This window comes from Trematomus bernacchii, unplaced genomic scaffold (genome assembly GCF_902827165.1).
Source record: "Trematomus bernacchii unplaced genomic scaffold, fTreBer1.1, whole genome shotgun sequence".
Lineage (NCBI taxonomy): Eukaryota > Metazoa > Chordata > Actinopteri > Perciformes > Nototheniidae > Trematomus > Trematomus bernacchii.
This window is the reverse complement of record NW_022987593.1, coordinates 16,539,816-16,566,990: the sequence shown is the minus strand read 5'-3', so window position 1 is coordinate 16,566,990 and position 27,175 is coordinate 16,539,816. Positions and strand designations below refer to the sequence as shown.

The 27,175-nt window shown below is 40.5% G+C and overlaps 1 protein-coding gene and 1 long non-coding RNA gene across 2 annotated transcripts; both read left to right on the top strand.

The window, feature by feature from the left end:
• Window positions 1-9,272: 9,272 nt before the first annotated feature.
• On the top strand, window positions 9,273-13,643 carry LOC117481891. The gene is made up of 4 exons (XR_004555814.1): window positions 9,273-9,370; window positions 10,673-11,032; window positions 11,545-11,652; window positions 13,019-13,643. It is a non-coding gene; the product is annotated as an uncharacterized LOC117481891 (long non-coding RNA).
• Window positions 13,644-16,247: 2,604 nt separating this feature from the next.
• LOC117481876 lies at window positions 16,248-25,064 on the top strand. Its single transcript, XM_034129803.1, has 5 exons — window positions 16,248-16,287; window positions 20,417-20,776; window positions 22,917-22,985; window positions 23,129-23,224; window positions 24,793-25,064. Exons 2-5 carry the CDS (start codon window positions 20,443-20,445, stop codon window positions 24,948-24,950), a joined length of 657 nt encoding a protein of 218 aa, XP_033985694.1. The 5' UTR covers window positions 16,248-16,287; window positions 20,417-20,442; the 3' UTR covers window positions 24,951-25,064.
• Window positions 25,065-27,175: the final 2,111 nt, after the last annotated feature.

The window sequence follows — 27,175 nt, the reverse complement described above, 5'->3', positions numbered from 1 at the left end:
TGAACATATGCAGTATAACAATATCCAGAATCTATGATTATATCTACTTTCATATGACAACATGGATATAAGATCATCACTATAAGGCCTGATGCATGTTTGGTAAACCAAGATTACCAGTGAAACCAGTAGGTGTTGCTTTATTCCACTGAAACACATGTGCTGCTTTTTGGCTGTAAACATTGCAGTTTTGTCTTTACATGAAATATCACATGCTTCCTGTCTGAGTTTTAGATTTATAAAGTAAGATTGAGATGACATGAATTTGTTATTTCACTTTTTCACTTGACATCTCTCCCAAACTTGGTTTCTCTCTTTCAGAGGGATGGATGGAGACGCTCAGAGGAGGGAAGGACAGACAAACAGACGGTGGGGAATGAATGCGAAAATAAAAGTCTGAACACGGACGCAGAAACTGGAGACCTGCAGAGAGACGAGTCAGAAACCTGTCTGATAGTTACCCGCTGCTAAATGTTCCATTTTCCTGCTGAAAACTAACCAGATAGATATTATATCCTCTCTGCTGGCAGAGGTACAAATATACAGGATTAAAAACAATGGGACCAATAAAAGGGTCATTCCAGAATGCAGGACATTTTCGGTCCCACCTACGAAATGTCAAATAATCCTTGCCTGAAAAAAAGGAATTTATTTCCAACCCTGTTACTATAATAAGAGTAATTAGAGTTAAAGGGTAGCATTTCCTGCAGTTCAGTGTATTACCTTTAGTCAGATGTAATGTTTACGTGTAATTTAGCATAATCTCCCTGCTTTACATGAATCTTATTTTCCCAGATTATGAATTGCCTTTTTTTATCGGCACCAGGGAGCCTAAGCATGTTGAGTTTGCATCAACTAACAATATATCTGAACAGTTACCTCAAAATGAACAAAACGTTTAAGTTATATTTAGATCAAGAGTTTAATAGACATTTAAAAATGTATTTCAAAGTTCTAGCGCACCACTGAGCGCTGATTAGAAGAAACTAATAACACATCCAATAAGAAGTGAACCTTTGATGCCTGAGCTGCCTGAAGTGAAAATAAATTGATGAGTAACTTCCTGACAATCTGGAAAAAAGGGTTCATTTTTCAAAAGTTCTAATTCTGGAATGACCCTAAAGTGAGTTGTGACTCCTCGGCCCAAATATGCAATCATATTTTCCATGAGCCTAAAATGACCAAATATCTCTACCTCCACTCAGACTGCAGACATTCACGTCCTCCTCAGGAACATCGTTCAAACTGTGACCAAATACGTGCAGAACTACTGACGTTCCCATCGAGATCAGGCCCCCAGGAAGTGCTCCGGACTCTGTTCCCGCTATTCGTTGTGTCCAAACGGCGGTACTACAACTTCCGTATCAGTCCGTGACGTCACCCGGCCCAAAACAACTTTTTTACGAGCGCACATACGGGTTCTTCTGCTCTGACAGCCAGGCATGATGGGTAATCTGTGATGTTTCGCCCTCTCAAAAGTTGGACCATTTTGCCTTCATGCGCCAATGAGCAGCTCTCATAGGAAAGAACGAGACCCCGCCTCCCACGCTGTATCCAGTTCTTATTATACATCCATGATCGAGCTCAGGCCGACTTTGTGTTTACTGCTGATTAGCACCTGCTAGCTTCCTGATGCTACTCCTTCTTCTCCAAAGCAGGATCTAGCCGACTGTAATCTACTGGAGATAAACTACTGAATATGAAGGCTTTATGTATTTTAATATGTGTGGTTCAGTTCTGGCCGTTGTGGGAAACACTGCCAATCAATGAATGCTGCTGTTTGAAATTGTGTGCAAGTTGTCTTTTGGATTTACTTGTATGTATCTTTCCTTCTTTTTAAAAGGTATACTATTACTTGTAAAGCGTGTCTCCGTTTCTTATGGTTCTCACTCCAACACAAAAACAGTTATCTGCCTTTATGTCATGCTGTAAAAAGGGACTAAACTGCAATTTGTTGGTGTTTAGAAGTTATCGTTTTATGTTCTTGTTTCTCTGAATGTAAATCAATAATTTCACTTGTGTACTTTTCTGAATGATGTTACTTGAATATCAGTGAAGTGAGTATTTAATAATACCACTTGTGAGAGTGTTGCAGTAAATACTGTGTTGTTACTTGAGCCAGAGTTAACAGGAACGTGTTTTGATTTGTTCATTTTTCAAAAAGTCACTGAATCAAATTCTGTTACTGATGAAATTAGCACTTAAACATGAAATCTGAGTCCATTGGAGAAACAGGGTACAAAAGTGTTTATTTAATGGAGAAAATCACAGCAAGACTACAGCTGAAAACTGATAACTTCGAAGAAAAATGGTCCCTATTAATACAAGCAACAGCAGAACAGCAGCACCTCTTTACTTATTTACTTTTCATTTCTTTGTATTCACTGCACTTGTACTCGTTTCATCTGGATGGTAAAGCACTGGTTCTTACTTACATAATGGTTCAGGTATTGTGCGATCATTTTGTTGATGAGGGGAAGGATAATGTCTGTAATATGTTGATAATGTTTGCACAATATGAACATTGATAGCATCAAGAAATGGTATGTCCTTTTGGTGTCCAAGGAGGGCATGAATGATTAACCCTGATGTACAACAGGTGCAGTTGTGTAAGCATCTCCATGTGTGTCCTATTTATGTTAAAAATGATTAAATGATGAATTCTTCTTAACACTGTCTTCGTCTCCTTGGTCCCTCATTGAATGAGCTGCTCTGATAAATGAACCGGCCAAAGAACGACCCCTCAGTAAAATGAGTCCAGAGGTCAAACTGTACCTCAGGATCCCATTTTATAATCATTAATGCTTTCTACTCCTCTGCCTTTCAGAGGTACACAAAGTACTTGTTACTGCATTTATCAAACAGCTTTAGTTACTTTCCAGAAGAGTTGATTTTGGATTGTTGAGATAAAAGGATGCTGTTTTCTTTTATGTGTCGACACATGTCTTCCAGCACCAGTCACTTTTCTGCCCATCTCCGCTGCTACTGCACTGAAACTACTTTGAACATTTAAAATATATTATTAACACTTTAAACTGTATACCCCGGTTATCTAGGCCCGTTTTGTTTTGTTTTATGTATATATGTCACACTGTGGGACTGCGGGAAACGATATCTCCAGATTTCTGGATGTATAAGTAATTTTGACAATAAAGCTGACTTTGACTTTGATGTCTTCTACTTTTTAAGCTACATTAGCTTTTTGAGAAGCCCCTTGATCAGCTGGGAATGAATCATCACAAAGCTGAAGGGTGTTTTCTGAGAAACTCTCAAAGTCTGACAGGACGCTAAAAGACATATAATGATCTTATTGAATATAATGCACTGCTGTAGATTAAACAGCCGTAAAGAAGGAACAATGAGCACAACCTTAAACATCGACAGCAGTCAAATGCAACACACACATTAATGAAACAGTATATGAATCCCAGAGGAGGGAGAAGTACTCAGAACGTGTACTTGAGTAAAAGTAGAAGTACTCAGATCTTTTGTGCATTTTATTATAAAGTTGTGTATATTTACAGACTGTTGCAAACACTAAGAAGCTTATAAACATCAGGTTTAAAACTAAAAGAGCTTTACAAAAACAATTAATTAAATATGTTTGGAGTTTTATTTTAGTCATTAATTGTATGTTTGTGTGTATGTGTTTTATCTATGAGATGCTGATTTGAAACCGTTGTTACATACAGTTACGGCATTACCTGTTTCTGCCGGAGAGAGGGGAGTTTGTCCCAAAGCCTGCCGCTGTATTTACTCCCTCCATCTGACAGGAGGGAGCCTCGTTGAGCTGAGTGTCACTCCACGGAGTTCACTACGTCACGGAGGGGGAGTGTGTAGGGCATGGGTCGGCAACAGGCGGCCCGCGGGCCATTGTTGGCCCGCCAGCAATAATATTTGGCCCGTAATTTTGAGAATAAAAAATAAAAAAATATTTTGAGATTTAAAAAAAAAAAATGTTTACAACATCGGACCGACAGTCGCACATATAGGCTATAATGTCCGAATAGAGAATCTACCTACACCTGAAGAATGCTTATTGTACTTTTATCTATGTTGAGAATGAATGACATACAGCACAGGCACAATCAGGCAGCGGGGTAAGTACTTATTTAAAGGACACCTATCATGCTATATTTAAATGATATATTGTAGGGCCATACCTATATAAGGTATATTTATACGTTTCTGTTTTCAAAATACCAAACAGATCATGCATTTTAGCCATGCCTCATTTCACTCTATTTGCTGTTCTCCAGCCCTGTTTTTGCAGGGGGCTGATACTGTGAGCTGCAGCTGACCACGCCCCCCTGCAGGAGAGGGGAGCCGTGCTCTGATCAAGTCAGAAGAGGGGGAGAAAAAGAGATCTCCGTCCTCCGTGTTTTATTCTTATATTATTATATAGAGTCGTTATTCATTTGTTTTAAAGCTCAATAAATAACAAAGAAGACCTTTGACTGGCACTTTTCTAATTTTGTCCGGAAGATTGAAACTGAAACTCTGCTGCACGGTCCCCTCGTTCCTTGGAAGAGGCGGAGAGGTGGGTGTTTTTTCATCTGCTGGTGGACTAACCGGAGAGAATTACAGTGCTTGCCTCGACGGGGAGGGAGAACAAAAGCCACAGCGGAGAATAAACAGAAGGGTAACCATGGCAACCATGCGCGGGAAGTCTTCTTCGCTGCTTTTGTGGCAGACTACAGCGCCACTTACAGGCCTGGCATATGTACTACAGCGTCTCCAGCGCTTTCGAGCGGCAATGGCCGGCCGTGGCCCAACCCCACATTCCCCTGATAGGTGGAGAGTTGGCCCAATAGCCGTAGCGCCACCGTCCTGACGTCAGGACAGTGTTCAAATCTGGATCAGTTTTTATCAGATCCGTTGCAGCCCCTTTTTTAGAGATTTGGGTATGGAGGAAAATAGAGAGGGTTGTGTTTTCTGACACTTGGTGAGTTCCCTGGAACACCGGGGACACATATTCATGTATAAAAGACGTACAAAAGTGCATTTTGCATGATAGGTCCCCTTTAACTATTAAATACATTGAGTTTGAGTAAAATACTTGGTTACTGATTAATTTAGGTTATAATATATGAAATAAATTGCAAAGCAAAACATGCTGTAATTTATTTATTTTGTATTTTTTTAAAGGTTTTCAACCTGAAAGAATCCTAATGTGTCCTTGAAAAGTTGAAATAAAGAAAAGGAAAAAGGATTCCAGTTGTCGAAATTTTAGGGAGGATGGTCCTCCCTTTCTTCAATGGACGAGCCTCCACTGAGTGAGTTATTAACTAGGTAGCAGTGTTATTTAACATACTTTTATTCTGATAAGTATTGTCAAGTTATCTGGGTTTTTGGCATTTATTTGAGTGTTTGCCCACATTTGAGAGGCTTGAGGGGCAAAAGAGGACGCATGGACAACTGGAATCCTTTTTCCTTTTCTTTATTTCAACTTTTCAAGGACACATTAGGATTCTTTCAGGTTGAAAACCTTTAAAAAAATACTAAATAAATAAATTACAGCATGTTTTGCTTTGCAATTTATTTCATATATTATAACCTAAATTAATCAGTAACCAAGTATTTTACTCAAACTCAATCATCTGGGCTGGTTTAGGGGAAGAAGGAGAATATAAACTGTTATAATCACAGCTATTAAGATAAGAACACTAATATTGTTAAGAATCAATCTATACAACATGCTTTTGTTCATTTAAAACACATTGTTTTATTAGTACAGAACAATTAAGACTTATTTTAAATATGAAATAATGATTAAATTACATAAGCTATATATAATTTAATTTCTCTTTATTTCATCGCCGACGGTGATCTCCAAAAGGCTGCTGGAGCAGCGCAACCGAACAGCGCGTATCACGTGACGTAAATAGGTTAGACCGTCTCATTTCGTAGGCCGCTCGGTCCAGCCTACCTACTGTGTGTCTACCTAAAGACACACAGTGTGAGACAGCAGCTGCAGATACAGTCAGTCAGTCAGTCAGTCAGTCAGTCAGTCACACACACACACACACACACACACACACACACAGAAAGAATCTAAACATGGTAATGAAAGTTCTGTCTTTGTGTTCACAGAGCTGCCAGCAAAGGGCAGTGTGTGAGTGTGAGTGAGCGTGTGTGTGTGTTGCCATGGTGTGTATCAGTGAGTTGTTACTGAGCTGTGAGCTGTTACTAACAGCCTGTTAGTAACAGTCCTCAGTAATACTACATAAATATACATGTTATAGTGAAATATAAGCATATGTATAAGTACTACACGTGTATTATACGTAAGGGCTGGGTCCTCCGTGGACCGCGTAGGCTGCGGACTCCGAAGGGTGCAGCCCCTGATTCCCTGAATTGAGACACGGCCAATCGGTTGAATGTATGACACAACGGTGTACACCTGCCGCGCCCTCGAGTGCAGTTTAGTTGACACATTTGACAGTTTTATGCAAACCGCTAAATCTGAGGTATCTGCAGCGGGACATCAACTTCTCTCCTGGATTTGATGATGAAGAAACTCATAATGTTTTTGCTGTTTGCTGAACATATCTCAGGTGAGTCGCTTTATTTGAGAGTCTGCACAGTTACATTTGAATGAAGATCACACTTTTATATCATGACATCTTGACTATTGTCAGTGTCTACAACCTGTTCAAGCTCCTCACAATTGACCCGGAGTATTAACTGAGTTAAAGAGGTTGTGTGACTCTTTATTCTCACTTCACTGTCAGTGTCTGCCCATTACATTTAGAATATATTGTATTACTTTTGGCCAGAATGGTCTTCTCTATCGCTCGTTCACACATGAAATCGACAATACAAAACAACTACAGATTCTACAAGCATTTTGTTCATATGCGATTTAAACGGTAAATGCTGATAGATTTTACACATCATATGAAACGTAGACTACATTTATGATGGAGTTTAAGCTGCGAACAGAGCCGCAATTTACCTCTTGTTCCGGTTGAGACTTTTGTTTCTGACTTCACTTGACTCGTCTTCAGCCAGCTGAAAAGGAAAAGGATGAAAACGGGGCGTTCGGGTGCCGTGGGAAGAACCTCCGTTTATTCACGTTCTTCACAGTAATCGGTTACATTGACACTGTATTACATACATACAGACTAGATACTTTTCCTTTTCTGACCACTTTCTCCATACTTTCGTCTCTCTCTTCATACCTCCGCACTTCGCCTTGGCCATCACAATTTACACACTCCAAAACTCCTTGCGGCTGCTACTCTTAACTGCTACTCTTAACAGGGCAAGCCTGTAAAGAGTAGCAGCCTGCACTTTCAAAATAAAATACAGTAAGACTATGGTTGCAGTCCCATACACTGTATGAGTGAGTAAACAATGCTATTTGTAAATGTCACAGTGTAAATAATTATCTTGTGTTTTTTGTTAAATTCCTTATATACAATCTCAATGATTTAAAAAGGACCGCTTGACTTCCGGTATGGCGGCGCTAGACAGACATGTTTCTTTCTCCTCCGCACAATCGTATTAAACCAAACGAACTACGACGATAACGCGAGCAATACATTTGCTAAGAATACCCTGATGCCTTCTACCTCAAAAAGATCCGGTAAAGACCGCACAGAACCCAGTCTAAAATAGATGTTGGCCCGTCCAAACAGGGTGAAGAAGCTACAGCTAGTGCTAATGCTAACCCAATGGCGGATGGGAATGTTTGGAACGCCGGAGATGAAGCAGCAAGTAACACCACCACCAATTCTCGAAGCTATCAAAGACTTAAAAACAGACTTATCCAACAGACAGGATGGAGTATTGGCTGCAATTGCTGGAATGGGGTCGGAGAATGCATGGAACGTGTTAACAGTACCGAGGACACTATCGTCCACCTACAGGCTAAGGTACAGAGCCTCGAAAGTAAAAACAAAGAAATGGAGGACAATGTTATCGACTTGGAAGCAAGGTCAAGAAGTTCTAACTTAAGGCTGGTAAATATGCCGGAGAAGGCGGAAGGCGACGACGCCTGCTTCTTTCTGGAAAAGTGGTTCCCGGAGGCCCGGACATCTCCTCGCTAAACTCGAAGCTAATCCTGGTACGCGCACACATAATTGGTCAGAGAAGCGATCCAAATGCTCCCCCGAGAACACTGATCATGAAATGTCTGAATGACAGAGACAAGATGACGGTGCTGAAAGCGGTCAGAGCCAAAAAGCAACTACTCTACAAAGATAGGCCGGTCCGGTTCTACCCAGACCTGGCGGCCGGGATACACAAGAAGCAGAAGGAATTCGACGCCGTGAGGCAGACACTTCGCACCATGGTGATTCGATACGGCATGCTTCTTCCTGCCAAATTGCTGGTGACACATAAAGAGAAAACACAAACTTTCGAGAAACCAGCGAACGTGGAGGCCTTTATCAGGCAAATTGAGGAGGAGATGACGGGTTGCACAGGGCAATAAGGCCGAAGAACGGACTAGCTTGCCAGCCTAGTAGTGATGGGAATTATGGCTCTTTGAAGGGAGCCGGATCTTATGGCTCCGTTCCTTTCAAAGAGCCGTTCAAAAGAGCCGTTCAAAAGAGCCGTTTTTTTTAAGGTTACTAGGTTTATTTGCAAAATAATCACCAGGATAATGATTGACTGTATTGCCAGACCTAATGTCAATAATCGGCATTGTAAACATCACACAAGGTGGCGCCATATCCATGTCATCTTGTCAGTGAATGTACTTTGAATTTACCCTCTGTATGTGTTAAGTAAATAAAGTTGCCTTGCCTTGAATGAAATTCATGCAACTCTTAATATTAGATACTGTGTTTTTAAGTGGCGATGGAGATTATTTGTTGACCCTGCTTTAAAGGATATTTTTGCCTTTACAAATGGTGCGCTTTATCACTGCCTGGGTTTTGGTTGAAGTGAATCCAAATGCTGCTGCGTTTTCGCGTTTGGCTCATTTTCCATCCGAAAAACACGTTGTCTACCTGTCCTGTACCACTTGTTATGACTTCTCTCTCTCGCGTATTCCGTTAACACCCACCCCATCTCACTCCTCGTGCTGAAACCTACCAAACAGAGTAGGGGCGGATCTTCACAGAATACGTTTGGGGAACAAAATCAAGCTTTTTAAAAGGCGAGTGGATTTTGGCAGGCAGTGAGTGCGGACCAACGATTGAACGATAACAAGAACGGCTCTCACCAAGTACGACTCGGTTCCCCTCGTTCGTACCAAAGAGCCGTTCAAAAGAATCGGCTCGTTCGCGACCGACACATCACTACAGCCTAGCATCCAAGCTCCCGTTAGCGTACGGGGCTACAAGGAACAGAACATTAAAATACGGCCATCCTTGGTATCCTTTTCTTGGCTGCTACGTTCTGATCTGAGTTGAGCAAGGTAATCGCTAAAATACTGAATCATTTTTATATTTGTTATGTTATTTTACAACCTTGTGTCTTTTTATATACATATAACACGGACTTATTGATATGTTTTGGTTCGGGTGGAAAAGGATACCAGCGGAGCTCCCTGACTGGGGGCTAACGCTACGGATAGCTAAAGGCTAAGCTATTCGGCGGTATCTCTCTGTTTTTGCTTCGCCTCAATTCATATAAATGTGACTCGTTATTTTCTTATGTTTAAAGGGTTATGCACACATTGTCACTTTATAATTATTAGAGTGATTGGGAAAACGTTAGTAAAGTTTTAGATGAACATCGGTTTACTGTCACTACCCGATCTGCCCCCGTGCCTGATCTGTACTGCGCATGTGCGAGATGGTCCGCCATATTGGACAACTACATACGGCAACTCTAATAGGACACTTGACACTGGCGTTTGGCAAAGCAGAAAAAGAACCGTGAGAGATGAGTTATTGTTATTCAGGGATGCAAACTTGTCACCTTTCGGCGAAATTCGCCGTTTTGAATGAAAAATAGGTAGTTTGTGTGATTCATGTAGATCTGCAATAAAAATATTTTTGGGGTATAGGGGGGTTCTGGGACCCGGAGTAATCTGCGGCCGCGAGCTGTTATGTGCCATCATGACACGCATGGTGTTCTTTTTTTATATAGTATAATGAAGCGCGAGCTGTGTGCTCGAGTCTTCCTGCTTGTCGGCTCTGCTCATCGATGTGTAATAAGCAGGGTTCCCGCGGGGTCTTACATTTGATAATCTGAATTTAAGGTCTTAAAAAGGTCGTAAATATGACCAAAAAAATAAGAAAGGTCTTAAATATGATTTAGAAGGTCTTAAAAATGATCGGATTTGAAAGGTACTTCTGTGTTGAGATCGCGTCTAAATGTGTTTTGGGGGAAATGTCCGGGCTGAAAAGTAACCAGTACGGTAAGAGCCTTTCAGTTCCCCCCAACAATTTGTATTGAAATAAATCAACATGGAACCAGTAATCACTAACTTTGTTTCCACCGGCCCCTTATCGGAGAACACCCAGCTAGTAACCTAGCAAGCAAGCAAGCTTCAGCTAGCGGCAGTCAGAATAATTTTTCTTCAAGAAACACACCTGGCTTTGAAGGAAGACATTAGGTTACAATGTAACAAACTGTCGTCTGGTGCGCACCTGAGAAGCGACTTTTAGGTGTGAATGCGACCTTAATGTCTGAATGTTTTACATGTTATTTGACTTGTTTGGACGTGCTGTGAATCTTCAGAAGTGTAAAAGTTGTTACCTTTGTTTCCCAGCAGCGCCTCTTCCTGCCAGCCCTCAGCTGATCCGGACGGTTTCAGGAGAAAACGCTGCAGTCTCGTGTGGCTTCAATCGCCCCGAAAACTTCACCCCTACAGCATTGCACTGGACCGTTAACGTCACCAAGGATGTCCTCTTCTCTCGACATAAAGGATGGATTGATCCTGACGCAGCAGATGCTCAATACAAACACAGGACTTCTGTGAGCCTGGAGGACCTGGCCAGAGGAATCCTGCTGGTGACCATCTCCAATGTGACTCCGTCTGACAGCGGAAACTACGAAGGTGTCGTCATTGGAAAGCTTGCAGGCCACGACGACCCTTTGGAGTTGAAGTGTTCTGTCAAATTTATCGTTGGTAAGCACACTGAGTTCAATACGGAAACTTAATGTTAGAAAGATATCACTGGTCCCCGGCTTGAGCTTCAATCTCAGGATCCATGTATTTGTGATCCTCTCCAGAATGGAAGTAGTCATCACATCCAGAGCATCAACTAGTTCCTGAACAGTGTCCTTCACATGCTGATATACAAGAGAGGGAGTTACACAGCCACAAGATGGAGGAATAGAAAGCATTATTCAATGTTTAGTTCAGATTAGCTCCACGTCAGAAATGATCATGCAGGTGCTCTAAATACCAGAAACCACACCATGTGACAAATACCTGAGATGATCAGTTACCAGATCAACAAACACAGGCTAACTTAGCATGTCGGCTCCTACTGTTACTTTATTCTCTTGTAGCAAACATACACTTTGCTAAAAGGAATAAACACAGGAGATACGTAACAACATGTTTGTTTTGTTCCTCACGTGCTTCTCAAGGCTTTTTTTCTCCACCTCTGATTCAGTCCTTCTTTCAACTTTCAGCTGCAGAGAAGAGGAACCATGTCTGGAAAGCTGTCCTCCTCGGTGTCGTAATTCCTGTTGCTGTCGCTCTCGTTGTCGTTTGGATTCTGGTGAAACGTGGAGTGATCCGTGAGTTTCTGCTCTAAAGAATTGTATAATCAGTTCTGTGAATCTTGCTGAAACTCTGAACTTAAATGCACATAGGGTAGGATTTCCTAGAAGCCCATGTATTGACTCGTACTAAATAATCCCTCTGCATCGTCTCTAGAAGTGTGCTGACCTCTGACTGTGTTTTACATTTTTATTTCATTCTGTTTAGAGGATAGGGTTTCTCATTTTAGAATATTGTTTCTGATCAAGCCCTCCTTGTGAAGTGATCATTAACCATCACTGGAAATATCAGTGCCTTGCATGCAGAGGTGCTGCGCTGGACGTGCCTAAAACATTTGAACACACCACAAAAACCACATCCAACTATCATTTACACCTGTGTGAGAGGAAGTAACTCTGTAACAGCAGGGGGCAGACATCTGTTCTCAGATCTGTCTCAATATCATTTGTGTGAACAGCTCAACAAGCTTTGTGCAAATGTGTGTCTGTCAGTGGTGTAGAGTTACAAATGGACTTACTGTACTTAAGAACATGTTGGAGGTACTTTACCTGAGTGTTTTCAGTTCATGCTTCTCTATACTTCTACTCCACTACATCTAAAAATAATGATATTGTAGTTTTCTTCCACTACAGTTATTTTTAGATTTAGATGATTATCTAATACAAACGTATAATATGATTTAAAGGGGACCTATCATGCAAAATGCATTTTTTGATGTCTTTTATACATAAAGATGTGTCCACGGTGTGTCGGGGAACTCACGCAGCGTCAGAAGGATAATAAAATGGCGGCTTCACAAAACTTTTTGGGAGTTTTACGGGGCGTGGTTTGCAATCCGCCCAGCCAATAGAAATTGGTACTTTTTTCTCCCCAGGATAGTACCACCTCTCTAGCAGGCACTAAACATGGGGGTAAAAGTTCTCTGAACTAAGTTCTCTTTTTGGGTGAATGCGACATAAGGGGTACTAACGGAACTAAACGGGGAAAAGTACTCCGGTGTGAACGCGCCTCTTGTTGTTGAAAAAGCTCCTTAAATCCGTTAGCGTAGCTCGCTAGCACCAGAAACTAACAACAACGATCTCCGGTACCGGTGCGCGCTCTCTCTCTCTCTCTCGCTCACACACAAAATGGCTCGTTACACACGCACACAGAGCCGAGCTTGAATGAAACAGAGAGCCAGACGTACTTGTACTGTACTGTGTCATATTATTTTTCGAATCAATAATTTTCCAAATTATGATTTCTTTTTTTTCTCATATCCATTTTTCCTCCTGGTCTCTCGGGCCCCCCCTGTCATGCCTCTCCCAGGGGGGGGGGCGCACCCCCCACTTTGAGAAACACTGCCTTATGAAGTCTCTAACACTGTTTAAAATGTTTTCACAGCGATTTGTAAGGAAGAAGGAGAACCAAAGGTAATTTCCTTTAACAAGGAGAACCCTGCAGCCTCAGAGGGAGATCAGCAGAGCGCTGCAGAAGAAGGCCTGATGGGGTCAGAGGTCAACAACAACAATCAACCATCAGATACGGTCTATTAAAGGGTCAATCAAGGCAGAATATACCTTTCTATATCACCTGACAAACATAGGGCTGGGCCATCAATCAATATAACATCTATATTGTGACAGACATGGTATCATGTTGGCTTCATGATATGTGTGTGTTCTCTCTTCCATGTTTTTAAAGCAGCATTACATTGAAATCATGTCATTTTGAAATTGTGATTATCTGTTTTTAACCACTAGGTGGTGATATCCATATGACTTAAAAAACAAAAACAAATATAAGTCCTGCAGTTGTTCTATAAATTGATTAGAGAGATTACTTCTTTACTTCCAACAGCTTTAAAGCAGAGCTGTTTGGAGAGCTCCTCAGTTTCTATAACAGTCTCCGACCAGACGAATACAGAAAACTTTGCACTGATGTACATTTCTCAAAGAAATTGAAATGACTGTTATTTTGTATATATTGATTGTTGTGCTTTTATTTAGATCTTAATTTGTGCATATGTATAAATGTGTCTGTTGATTGTGTATATAGGTAGTATATACATATTTTTGTTTTTGTATTCGGGATTGTGGGAAACGGTATTTCGATATCTCTGTCTGTACACACAAACTGAAAGATTGACAATAAAGCCCATTACAATCAGAATGTTAATGGTGTTTATGGCAACTGTTACATTACTTTTTGGCTTTATCTCAAAAACAATTAAGTTCTCGTTTGAAAAAAAAGATGTATAAAAGGGTAAAGATGATGACGACAACAAGGTAAATAAGAAACAAGTTTATTTGAAAACGCAATAAATATTGTATATTGACATTAAGGAATATGGTAATCATAGTTATTGATCTATTTTTATGTTGTAAAAAGCTTGTAATATAGGAAAGAGAAATGATTATAACAAGTCGTGAGCTTTGGTGTGATAGTAGCACTTCTCTGGATGTTCGGCCATGAGGGTGAATGAGCTGAATGGATGTGTGCGACGATGTTTGCCAACGAGCCAACATTCTGGGGATCCCGTTTGGTATGAATCCACCTGACGGGTAGTGTAGAGACGAAGACTAAACGATGTCACTACACTTCCTGTCCCGGATGTATGCTCACGTTAACGTCTCCTCACACTGTCCACGCTGAAGAGCAAAAACCCCTGTGGTCATTTCATGTTAATCAACCATGTTTTTATCATTTGAAATCATTTCAAATAAATATGGGGAAAAAGGGTAACTGATGCAAGGTGTTTTTGTGTTCTCTTCCTGCTATGATGTATGTGTTTTAATGGGTCTGTCATTTGAAATGATTGGGGAAAACATGTAAATCCTTAAATAAAGTCAAAGTGGCATTAGCACTACACAAAGATAATCAAAGACACATTGAACATCTGTTGGTGTCACTGTTATAACTTTATCTTGGATTGATTGTATGAGTTTTTGTGTAGAATCTGACTCAAACTGGGCACTACAGCTGAAAATACAAAACTTTATTATGAATATTTTGTCACTTATCTCTAATTCTCACTGAGAGCATGATGTGTTTTAAAGGTGGGGTAGGTAATTTTGGAGAAACCAACTCGAGTGCGCTAGAATTTGAAAATACACAGCCGGAAAAAATCTGCCACTTCCTTACAGAGCCCCTCCTCCAACACACACGAACGCTCACATGACCAATGAGGGCACGAGATAAGTTTGTGCACAGATGGAAGGCTGACAGGCAGGTAGGCCATCCAGTTATTTTAGCCGGGCCGGCTCAGATGATTGGTCGTGCTTTTTACAGTACTACGGCTTCCACAGATGACATTTTTTTATGGATTTTTTTGTCAAAGCACTTAAGATATTCATTGCTATCGGGATGTTAAGAGCATTCCATGGAATATAACAAAAAGTGTATCTCGAGCCGGTTTCTCAAACTTACCTACCCCACCTTTAAGTGATGCATAGTTTGCTTATTCTTCATTTTACAGTGAATGTTATCCTCGCTCTCTTAGATATGTTGGAATAAATAAACACAGGGTTCGTTAAATTGCATATGCAGTATGTTACTGTTGTAGATGGTTTGGCTGGGGTTTGTTAGTGCGCTGATCTTTGAATCGGGATAGCAAGTTCGAGTCCCACTGCAGTCAGCATGTCGTTGTGTCCCTGGGCAAGACACTTCGCCCCAAGTCGCTCCTGTGGGGATTGCCCATAGTACCGAATGTATGCAAGTCGCTTTGGATAAAAGTGTCTTACAAGTAACGTGTAATGTTTAACAATTAGGGGTTCAAGATTTAGTAATGAACTGAAGTGAATGAGCTTTTGAAGGTAACTAAAGCTGTCAGACTGTACATTATATCCAGGGGCGCCGCCAGTGATTTTGGGCCCCATGAAAAGATATCGCAATTGGTTACTTAAACATTTTTTTCTTAATGTTCTAAAATGGTTTGGTCCCCTGTCAGTCACGGGCCCTTAGAATCGTCCTAACTTTTCACCCCCTTACGGCGCCCCTGATTATATCCCTCTGAAATGTAGTGGAGTAGAAGAATAACATTGAAATGATACAGTAGCACTGCCTAATGCTAATGCACACTAAGGGATTAGTAAATGAGGGCTAAAAGTCCACCATTATAGCTTTTTGCTTTTTCTATTAATCTTGTTTTGCTTATTTAGAACAATTGTTTTAAGGATTTTCTGAAGTAAATTCCCTTTTTGGCTAATAAATAAAATAATGTATTAATATAATATCTTAGAAAACAGGTTTTACAAAGTGCTTTGTCTGACAATCGATTAGATTAATTTAGATTTATTTTATGAATCCGAATTTGGTAAATAGTTTTGTCAAAGCAGCATATTAATTAATAAAGGAACAATAAAAAAACAATAAATATAAACAGATAATAACAGTTAGTAATGCAATATAAAGATAGAGAATAATTGTGGATAAGGCGGGAGGGTTCAGTTTAGGCTAATCATTTACCAGGAAATGTACCGACGGTTGGTGGCTCTAATTATACATCCATGACCCCGCCTCCGACGCTGTGACTCCAGCCAATCAGACCAGCGAAAGCCCTAAAAACCCGCCAAACTGAAGGAAACTAACCCGAGACTCCGCCCACTGTTCGTTTCTCCCCACATTCTACAGACAGCTTTCAACATGTGGACTACTCTCACAGTTTCTCTCAGGTAATAATCTTACTGATACTTTCATTTGATAAACCCAAGTAGGGGGAATAATATTGAAGAAGATGTAGTTCATTATTTAATTCATGATTCTCGTTTATTCTCTGAAGGAAACCTTAATATCTGTGCTTGTTGAACTCAGAGACTACAGGTTGAACTGCAGGGAGACTAACTAATGTAACCATTGAAGTTACTTCTACTTTCACTCAAGTACAAGATCTGAGTATTTTTACTCAAGATCTGAGTACTTCTACTTTTACTCAAGTACAGGATCTGAGTACTTTTACTCAAGATCTGAGTACTTTTACTTTTACTCAAATACAAGATCTGAGTATTTTTACTCAAGATCTGAGTACTTCTACTTTTACTCAAGTACAAGATCTGAGTACTTTTACTCAAGATGTGAGTACTTCTACTTTTACTCAAGTACAAGATCTGAGTACTTTTACTCAAGATGTGAGTACTTCTACTTTTACTCAAGTACAAGATCTGAGTACTTTTACTCAAGATGTGAGTACTTCTACTTTTACTCAAGTACAAGATCTGAGTACTTTTACTCAAGATGTGAGTACTTCTACTTTTACTCAAGTACAAGATCAGAGTACTTCTCCCACCTCTAATGAAACGCTTGAGGTGAATTGATATGTTCTAACATCACTACAGTTTATGACGGATAAATGTTGAACTAAAGCTTTTATTTTGAAGAATGTAAAAGGAGGTTCTGGATAAGCCGAGACTTCCGATCCTCCCGCGAGGGTTTGTTTCCCCGCGAGGTTTTGTTTCTCAAATCCTGCGCGGGAGAAACTCACGCCTCATTCCGGCACCGAAATACACGGAAGTACACGGCTGAGCGGCGTCACGTGTTCTTGTTTATACCTTATTATATATTTACATAAAACGTGTTATTATGATGTTATAAACCTGACATTGACAGTATGCGCTCTGTTCAAGTGTTTAATGTACTACTTTGAATTGATCATAGATTATATATATATATAAGTTGTTCACGTTGGTCAGAGACAAAATGGGTAATAATGACAGTCGCCATTACTGTAGGTTTTTTTACTTGCTATGATGGATATAGTTACATTTTAATGATGACACGCAGTGGTGTAAAGTACATTTACTCAAGTACTGTACTTTACTACAATTTATAGGTACTTGCTCATGAGTATTTCCTTTTTTGCAACTTCTACTCCTCTACAGTTCAGAGGTAAATGGTGTACTTGTACTCCACTACATGTATTTAATACCTTTAGTTACAGATCTGGATGAATGATGTGAATTATAATCAAGTGTTAAATCAGACTTTAGTTCCACCTGGAGTAAATTCACAAGCTACCCTGCAGTATACAAAGTCATTCAAACTAGCTGCACCTTTACCAGCTTTGAGAACACTTTCATGATCAATCATTATAAAACATATCATATATATTATTCTGAAATGGACCAATCTGCACAATGACTACTTTACCTGTCGCTACTTTCACTATATTTTGATGATGATACTTTTCTACTTTTACTTGAGGAACATTTTGAATGCAGGACTTTTACTCTCACAGAGTATTCATACACTCTGGTACTTCTACTTTTACTCAAGTACAAGATCTGAGTACTTCTCCTTTTACTTGAGTAACATTTTGAATGCTGGATTTTTTACTGTAACAAGGTTCCGTAACTGCCGCACTACCTTGTGTCGCCAGTGGTGTATAACTGCGCGCGGCACTATATACTACAACCTTTACTAAGGAAAAAAGCTAATAAAAAGACACATTGTAGTTGCTTTTCTGTTAATTTGTTTAGGGAAAACTAGCTTTTATTTGATTATCTGTGTTTAAGAAAGGAGACCCGTTTAAAAAGAGGTTCTGTAGAGTCACTAGGCTAGGGCTGGGGGAGGACCCCGAGGATTTTTGCCCTTAAATGCTCCGCGGGAAACGTTCTCTCATTCATTCAACAGAACCGGGCTGATCGGCTACACGTTTTCTTGTTTATACCCTTTTTACTTTAAGTTGTCGCTGTTTTGATCTAATAATGAGCGAGAATATACTTACTCTCCTGACTCTGTCACACCTTGTCGTGGGTAAGTTAATTTATAAAGTTACATGTCTACTCTGGTTGGTACCGTAGCGCGTGCATTGGTGTGTTGTTATTTACCAAAACGGTATTATTGTGATGTTATAAACCTGACATTGACAGTATGCGCTCTGTTCAAGTGTTTAATGTACTACGTTGAACTTAAGAATCGTCCATAAATGATATGAAGAGTTTGGTTCCAAAACGCGATAAACGCCACTTTTGGAAAAAATGAGTTCCTGCCGAAATCAGTATTGTATTTCGTCGGTATTGAAAAGTCAATATTCAATTTTCCGCAAAACGCAATATCCGCCGTGTTATTCTGTCCTGTTTTCTCACTTTCTTTCCAAACAGCGACAAACGCCAGTCTCCCTTCTCTACAGAATGTGATACATCCGCTCAACCAATCACACTTACAAATATATATAATTTATTTTGTACTATACAAACCATGTATTTCTCCGTGTGAATGTGGTGCACTTTTGCTAAATGTTTAGACAAATTGCTCCACATGAACGGTGTGACACTAGGATGACGTCAGAGCATCGTCCTATGTGTGACTGACTGCCCCGGCACAATTTATCCCCTGATTTTATTTATCAAGTTGTTGACGTTGGTCAGAGAGACAAAATGGTGAATTACAGTCGCCATTACTGTCTGTTTTTTGCTTGGCATGTTGGATTTTGTTTAACTAAACCCTTATTTGAGCTTTTATCTTTATTTAAGAGGTGTGGTAAATAAGTACACAATAAAAGCTGCATAGTACATCTATCACATATTCAGTTTTTACTTGTATAGACCTATATATGTGTATAAACTCATATACACTGTGTACCTTTCTACACAGAAACACCTTGTTGTTTTTTATTTATGCTGTTACCGGTTCAATCCTGTGTTTACACTTTTTCCTCTTGCTTCTCTCACACCTGAATTCCCTACAGGCATTTCAAAGGTTTATCTTAATTACATTAGAAGACATGACTTTACGACACAGAATATGCAATATGCTTATGCATTGTGCTTGTTTCACATATTCATAACAGGCGAAAAGCAAATAAAACTCTCTTTAGCTGAGATGATTTAAATGCAGGAAAGAGATTGCAGCACCTGTTGTTGTTGTGTGTGGAGAGTGCATCTAGACTATCAAAGTGGATCTCGGGACAAGAGATGGAGCTAAAGCTGGACAATATATTGATATTCAACTGAAATTGTATTTGATCCTGTTTTTTGGCTCCTTAGTGACTATTTTTAAATGTCATTTTCTACTGTGTCTGAGTTCGCATTCACACCAGCCGTGTGGGTCGGTGTGAACGCAGTCTGAGACCTCTGAAGTGAACTAAACAACCGGACTCTGGTCCTAAAAGAGGTGGTCTCGGACCGCTTGCTAGTGAACTCTGGAGCGGATCATCTCTGGTGTGAACGCAGTCTGCACCAAAACACAGGAAGCGTAGTATTTACGTGTCACAAGAACGTGGATGTCTTCAACATCTTAAGTGAAAGAGTGAAGCAGAACGAAGTGTTGAACAGTGTCGTGTAAAGTAAAAACAACTATCAAACTAAAAACTATACATAAAAGTCAGAGCCACCTGTCGTCGGTGAAACCTCCTCCTGACTGCAGAACGTCTCTCATTATATGTTATAATGTTTTTTATCGCACGTCGTCTGATTATATAATCATCATCAGTCTGCTAGAGTCTGTTGTACTCCAGATGAACAGCAGCATGAAAATAACCTGCCGATGCTCCAAAGCTATGGTAGAAATTGCCGGGATTTGCGTTTTTACCCCCTTAATGTCTGACCAATGGTTGAACAGTATTTCCGAGCACATGACTTGTGTTTTAAAGTTTATAGTCCGTTTGAGTTTTGCCCGTGTGAACGCAAACCGAACCTTCTGAAAAATGAAACGATGAAATAAACTGTCGTCTGGTGCGCACCAGAGAAGCGACTTTTAGGTGTGAATGCAACCTTAATGTCTGAATGTTTTACATGTTACTTGCCTTGTTGTTTGAACGTGCTGTAAATCTTCAGAAGTGTAAAAGTTGTTACCTTTGTTTCCCAGCAGCGCCTCGTCCTGCCAGCCCTCAGATGATCCAGGCGGTTTCAGGAGAAAACGCTGCAGTCTGGTGTCGCTTCAATCGCCCCGAAAACTTCACCCCTAAAGCATTGCACTGGAAAGTTAACAACACCAAGGATGTCCTCTTCTCTCGACATAAAGGATGGATTGATCCTGACGCAGCAGATGCTCAATACAAACACAGGACTTCTCTGAGCCTGGAGGACCTGGCCAGAGGAATCCTGCTGGTGAACATCTCCAATGTGACTCCGTCTGACAGTGGAAACTACGAAGGTGTCGTCATTGGAAAGCTTGCAGGCCACGACGACCCTTTGGAGTTGAAGTGTTCTGTCGAATTCATCGTAGGTAAGCACACTGAGTTCAACACGGAAACTTAATGTTAGAAAGATATCACTCGTCACCAGCTTGAGCTTCAATCTCAGGATCCATGTATTTGTGATCCTCTCCAGAATGGAAGTAGTCATCACATACAGAGCATCAACTAGTTCCTGAACAGTGTCCTTCACATGCTGATATCCAAGAGAGGGAGTTACACAGTCACAAGATGGAGGAATAGAAAGCAGTATTCAATGTTTACTTCAGATTAGCTCCACGTCAGAAATGATCATGCAGGTGCTCTAAATACCAGAAACCACACCATGTGACAAATACCTGAGATGATCAGTTACCAGATCAACAACAAACACAGGCTAACTTAGCATGTCGGCTCCTACTGTTACTTTATTCTCTTGTAGCAAACATACACTTTGCTAAAAGGAATAAACACAGGAGATACGTAACAACATCAGTGTTTCCCCTATATACAAATAGTGGCGGCGCAGCGCCGCTGCTGAAATATGCGCGCCGCTGCTAGAGGGTGCCAGCCAGGTATAAAAAAAAAAGAAACCATTACTTTTTTAAATTAAAATAATAATAAGTTGCGACCCTTTTTCATTTTTGATTGTTTGTTATGTGGATTTGTAGTATTTGTGTTACTGTATGTTCAATGAAGGCGTATTTTTGCTAAATCTTGAGACATTGCCACTGTATGTACTAGGCAGGGCCGATTTTTGGCATAGGAGACATAGGCGGTCGCCTAGGGTGCCAGATCTGGGGGGCGCTGCGCTGGTAGCTCTGGGAGGGGAAAAAACATTTTTGACCGTTGGCGCTCATCCTAATTTTTGGCCTTGATGTAACAACATTCATAATTAAATAAATGAAACACCCTTTTCACCCCGGTTACACTTTTCATTTGCCCTGTACGATGGGCAATCACGAGTGATGAAAGTGGGGGATGTTGGCTTATCAGGAGCCCGCAGCTCACAGCCAAAGTGCGAGCGAGGGAGAGAGAGAGAGAGCGAGAGCGAGAGAGAGAGAGAGAGAGAGGGCGCACCGGTACCGGCGCTGTTGTTATTAGAATCTGGTGCTAGCTGCTCTAACGGATATGAGAAGTAGATGTTTCTACAACCAGGGTGGAGGAGAGCTCTCCTGTCAGACTGAGAGGCTCAGTGAGGTAAAGGACTCTCTGAGTGTTTAGATAGTTCATTTAGTCTAAGTTATCTCAGTGGGTCTCAAACGTTTTGACCACAAATTATGTAAACACATATTTCCAAGGCACTCCTTCATAATTATTAGGATAAATAAAAACAGGTTTGAAATCATTCCAATGTATGCTATAGGACAGTAACCAAAAATATTGTTTAAAGTTGGAGAGATACAAAAATATGCATGAATAAATAAATGTTAACTAGGTAAAATAAGATATGAATGAACAACAAAAATAAAAAAGTTACATTTATTTGTTATTGGCTATGGTAGGTTATTGGTTATGTTCACATACTTATTTGATTATTAAAATGTAAACCGATCTTCTTCATATGGGTGTTTTAGAATTGTACCCCCAAGATCAGGTCTCTAGTAATGTGTGCTCAAAGTGCACCAGATTGAAGCATTTTACTTTAAAATGTTCAAAAAAATCTTCCCGGGGGGGGGCATACCCCCGGACCCCCCTAGAGGAGGTGACGTCCATCTCCCAATTCAAACATGTTCATACAATACTGAATACATTTGAAGCCATTATGACGTATATTACCTATGTCAATAAGTTTCTGTTTTTGTAGTGTATTTGTCTTTTGTAGAGATTTTTCATTTATTCTTTATATATAAAATCTCGCCTAGGGCAGCAAATTGGCTAGAACCGGCCCTGGTACTAAGCCTCAAGAGCCTTTCTTGTGCTGGCAGACACATAGAAACAAATTGGCGGGGTGCACTTCGCACGTGCACACACTAAAAGATTCCACGCGCTCCGCGCTCACATTATGCTGGGCCCACGTGCCTTAGCACCGCTGCTATGACTCCATCCTAGGGGAAACACTGAACATGTTTGTTTTTTTCCTCAAGTGCTTCTCGAGGCTTATTTTTTGTATTTCTGTTTAAGATTAACATAAAGAAACTGCAGAAAAGAGAGAACCTTGTTCCCTAATAAGACCCTTTTCCATTGAAACAGTGAAGGAGGAGGAACAGAGCAAGAGAAAGGACTCAGGAACACCTGCACCTCCAGCTGAGGGAGATCCTGGTAAATGTCCTTTCAATATTTAAGAAATGCAAGAAAATACATGTTTCACTTTTTAAATATATAAATCAATGAATATCTCCAACACATATTATGTTGGGGAAAAACTGAACCACCTCTGATTCTGCCCTTCTTTCAACTTTCAGCTGCAGATGTCTGGAAAGCTGCCCTCCTCGGTGTCCTAATTCCTGTTGCTGTCGTTGTTGCTGTCGTTTGGTTTCTGGTGGAACGTGGAGTGATCCGTAAGTTCCTGCTCTAAAGAACTGTATTATCAGTTTTGTGAATCTTGCTGAAACTCTGAACTTAAATGCACGTAGGGTAGGATTTCCTAGAAGCCCATGTATTGACTCGTACTAAATAATCCCTCTGCATCGTCTCTAGAAGTGTGCTGACCTCAGACTGTGTTTTACATTTTTATTTCACTCTGTTTAGAGGATAGGGTTTCTAATTGTAGAATATTGTTTCTGATCAAGCCCTCCTTGTGAAGTGATCATTAACCATCACTGGAACTATCAGTGCCTTGCATGCAGAGGTGCTGCGCTGGACGTGCCTAAAACATTTGAACACACTACAAAAACCACATCCAACTATCATATACACCTGTGTGAGAGGAAGAAACTCTGTAACAGCAGGGGGCAGAAATCTGTTCTCAGATCTGTCTCAATATCATTTGTGTGTTGGTGGAAAGTTACAAATGGATTGCAGTGTTTCCCCTAGGATGGAGTCATAGCAGCGGTGCTAAGGCACGTGGGCCCAGCATAATGTGAGCGCGGAGCGCGTGGAATTTTTTTAGTGTGTGCACGTGCGAAGTGCGCCCTGCCAATTTGTTTCTATGTGTCTGCCAGTACAAGAAAGGCTCTTGAGGCTTAGTACCAGGGCCGGGTCTAGACAATTTGCTGCCCTTTTGTCCGGAAGATTTAAACTTTAACGGACATCTTGACCGGCGAAAGTAACTGAAACTGAAACTCTGCCGCACGGTCCCCTCGTTCCATCCCTGTGAAATGCTTATATAGATTTAGAAAAATGTTTTTATTGATTTAAAAAGTCGTTTTATTGATTTAAATTTACATGCATCCGCTAAGAAAAATAGTCCGTTGTTACTGTTTGAACTAACGTGGCAACGGCAGGAACTGCTTCGATAGCGTTTTTTAGGACCTTTTTGATTACAGATTTGAAAACATCGTTGCTTGCTTTAAAAGTAGCACAATTCATTATGTCAAACCTTGGAAAGTATCTAGATATTTCCTTCGCAGGGGACTCGTCACCCACTAACCATTCATCCAAATTACTCTGCTATATTTAAATTAATATTAAAATCCTCCATGTTACTCTCAGACGGGAGACAACGGAAAACTAAAGACAAGCAAACAGTTTGAAAAGCAATCTGCATGCAGTTTGCTTTTCGGCCAAACTGTATAAAGTTAAATCAACCTGACTTCTTTCTGCAGATGTGAGCGTACTTAACGGTCAATAAATCCTTGACAGCGGTCTGTACTACTGGATTAACGTGTCACGTGTTGTGAATTGACTAATCAGAATCGAGTATTCAACTAAGCCATGTAATACAAACGTATAATATGACTTAAAGTTAAAAAAACAGTATCCAATATCAGAATATAAGGCAATGGCTTAGGAGAGAAACTCCCTCTGAGGGAGCACAGGGATGTTAGCCTTTGCAGACCATTTACATGCACTGAAACCTGAAGAACTACAGGAGAGGGAGAACCCAGAGAGCAGAACAGGGCCTCAGAACACACAACCTCTCCTTCATTGTATGAAGTCTCTAAAACTGTGTTTAATGTTTTCATAGCGAATTGTAAGAAAGAAGGAGAGCCGAAGACCTCAGAGGGAGATCAGCAGAGCGCTGCAGAAGAAGGCCTGGTGGGGTCAGAGGTCACAGCAGAAGAAGGCCTGGTGGGGTCAGAAGTCAAAGACAACAACAATCAACCATCAGATACGGTCTATTAAAGGGTCAATCAAGGCAGAATATACCTTTCAATATCCCCTGACAAACATAGGGCTGGGCCATCAATCAATATAAAATCTATATTCAAATCAAAATCAAATCAAGTTTTATTTATAAAGCACATTTAAAAGCGATTTTTGGTCGAGCCAAAGTGCTATACATGTAATAAAAACACATTACGACAATCACAATAAAGACAATAAATTACAACAGATATATATAAAAAATAAAAAAAACACAAGGAAAAGTCAGGAGTCGTGCTCCGCTCTAACTAGAAGGCCAGAGAGAAGAAGTGTGTTTTTAGTGTAGATTTAAAAACCCCTAGGGTCTGGGCCGACCTCACATGGAGGTCATTCACAAACTAGCATTATCTGTTTTAACCACTAGGTGGTGATATCCATGACTTAAAGGTGGGGTAGGTAATTCACTTCAGAAACACTTTTTGTTATATTCCATGGAATGCTCTTAACATCCTGATAGCAATGAATATCTATAGCTTTGACAATAAATACATAACAATATTTCATCTGTGGAAGCTGTAGTACTGTAAAAAGCACGACCAATCATCTGAGCCGGCCCGGCTAAAATAACTGGATGGCCTACCTGCCTGTCAGCCTTCCATCTGTGCACAAACTTATCTCGTGCCCTCATTGGTCATGTGCGCGTTTGTGTGTGTTGGAGGAGCATCAAAATGTCTTAAATCAATCTTTCAAACATTTTTTGAACTCTGAAAGAAGGGAAGGATTTTAAGAATCATGTCTTTGTATTTTCTGCAAACGGTTATTTTAAAATTGGTCAAAAGTCTGGAATGTGACTCTCGTTGAATTGTAAGAACTCTGTTATGAAGTCTCTTTAAATAACAGGTTCCATCGAGTCAATATAGACCAACATCTCTGAGGATGTTTCCAGAACCTTGTTGAGTCTCAGGGTGTTTCTCAATCTCGAGTACGCTTGCTTGGTAGCACATGTCTGCCGAGCATCTTGCTTCAGAAGCGAGTCAAGAATACTTCCTGGCATTCGGAAAAACGAAGTGTGGAACACGCTAGCAAGTGTGCAGGTGTGCGTCATATGAGAGGCCCCGCCTCTTACATCTTCCGCCACAGATTTGGGGAAATTGGTCCGTGCGCAAAGCATTGTGGGGATTTTAAGACCGCGGAGTCTACTCATGTGCAGCCTCGATATTTCTCCAAACGGAGTACGCCGGGCTCGGTAGATTTCCAAGTATGCTGGAGATTGGAACAGTACTTCGGCGGCACTCGATGACGTAGTATGCTTGAAATAGTGGCTCTGAAGCAGCTTTACTCGCGATTGAGAAACACCCCATGCCACCAAGAGTTAAGACAAAAGAGGGTCCAATCACTATCAAGCTGAACCTCAGGGGTGTCCAAACTGCTGCCTGTTGTCCACTTTGAATTGTCCCTCAGCAAACTCTCAAAGTATATTTCAATACGGCCCAAATGTGACCCAATTACTGGACATCAAATACACTGTTTCCACACATGCATGTAAATATGTCTAATATGTATATATGAGTTGTTTAAATAAAGTTTTATACTATTTACCAGAAATCTGCTTTGGACCTTTCCTCTTTGTATTTACCTGTTGTTGGATTTGTTTTGTTTTGAATGTTGTACTGTGTTTGTTAATATATATTCTACCTCAATAGCCCAAATAACACATTTTGTCGCTGGGCGCTTTACAATCTGTAAAACGTATGACACTAAGATTTTCATCGTCAAAACTACACTGTCGCTACGTATGACTAATAAAAGCCTGAACCATGAACCCTCAGTCCAGACGCTCGATCATATATGAACAACTTAGGATACAAAGGAAAAGCTGAAAAAGAGGAAGGGTCTCTCTTTCAGGACGGATATCAAACAAAATGTGTTCAAAATAAAAAACAAATGTAAACGTAATTGTATATAGGCTAGATGTTGTTCCTATTGCATTGAAACCTGTTCTTTAAGTTGATCAGAGAGATGGCACAGTTGAGTTCCTGTGACCCTGTACTTCTTTACTTCCAACAGCTTTAAAGCAGAGCTGTTTGGAGAGCCCCTCAGTTTCTAGAACAGTCTCCGAGCAGACGAACACAGAACATGCTCCTGATATCAGAGATAACTAGAGAATGCAATTCCTGAAGAAATTGCTAGTGGGAATGCTTTATGCTGAAAATCTGACGCTAAACTGCTATGCTGAAATGTAATGTGTAAGAAGAAAGTAAAGA

What these genes read in the sequence shown, in the direction of transcription:
- LOC117481876 (XM_034129803.1), top strand. Translation starts at nt 20,443, where the DNA reads ATGATCCAGGCGGTTTCAGGAGAAAACGCTGCAGTCTGGTGTCGCTTC. An exon ending in TTCTGTCGAATTCATCGTAG is followed by an intron (nt 20,777 to 22,916) that starts GTAAGCACACTG and finishes CCATTGAAACAG; the next exon opens with TGAAGGAGGAGGAACAGAGC. An exon ending in TCCAGCTGAGGGAGATCCTG is followed by an intron (nt 22,986 to 23,128) that starts GTAAATGTCCTT and finishes TTCAACTTTCAG; the next exon opens with CTGCAGATGTCTGGAAAGCT.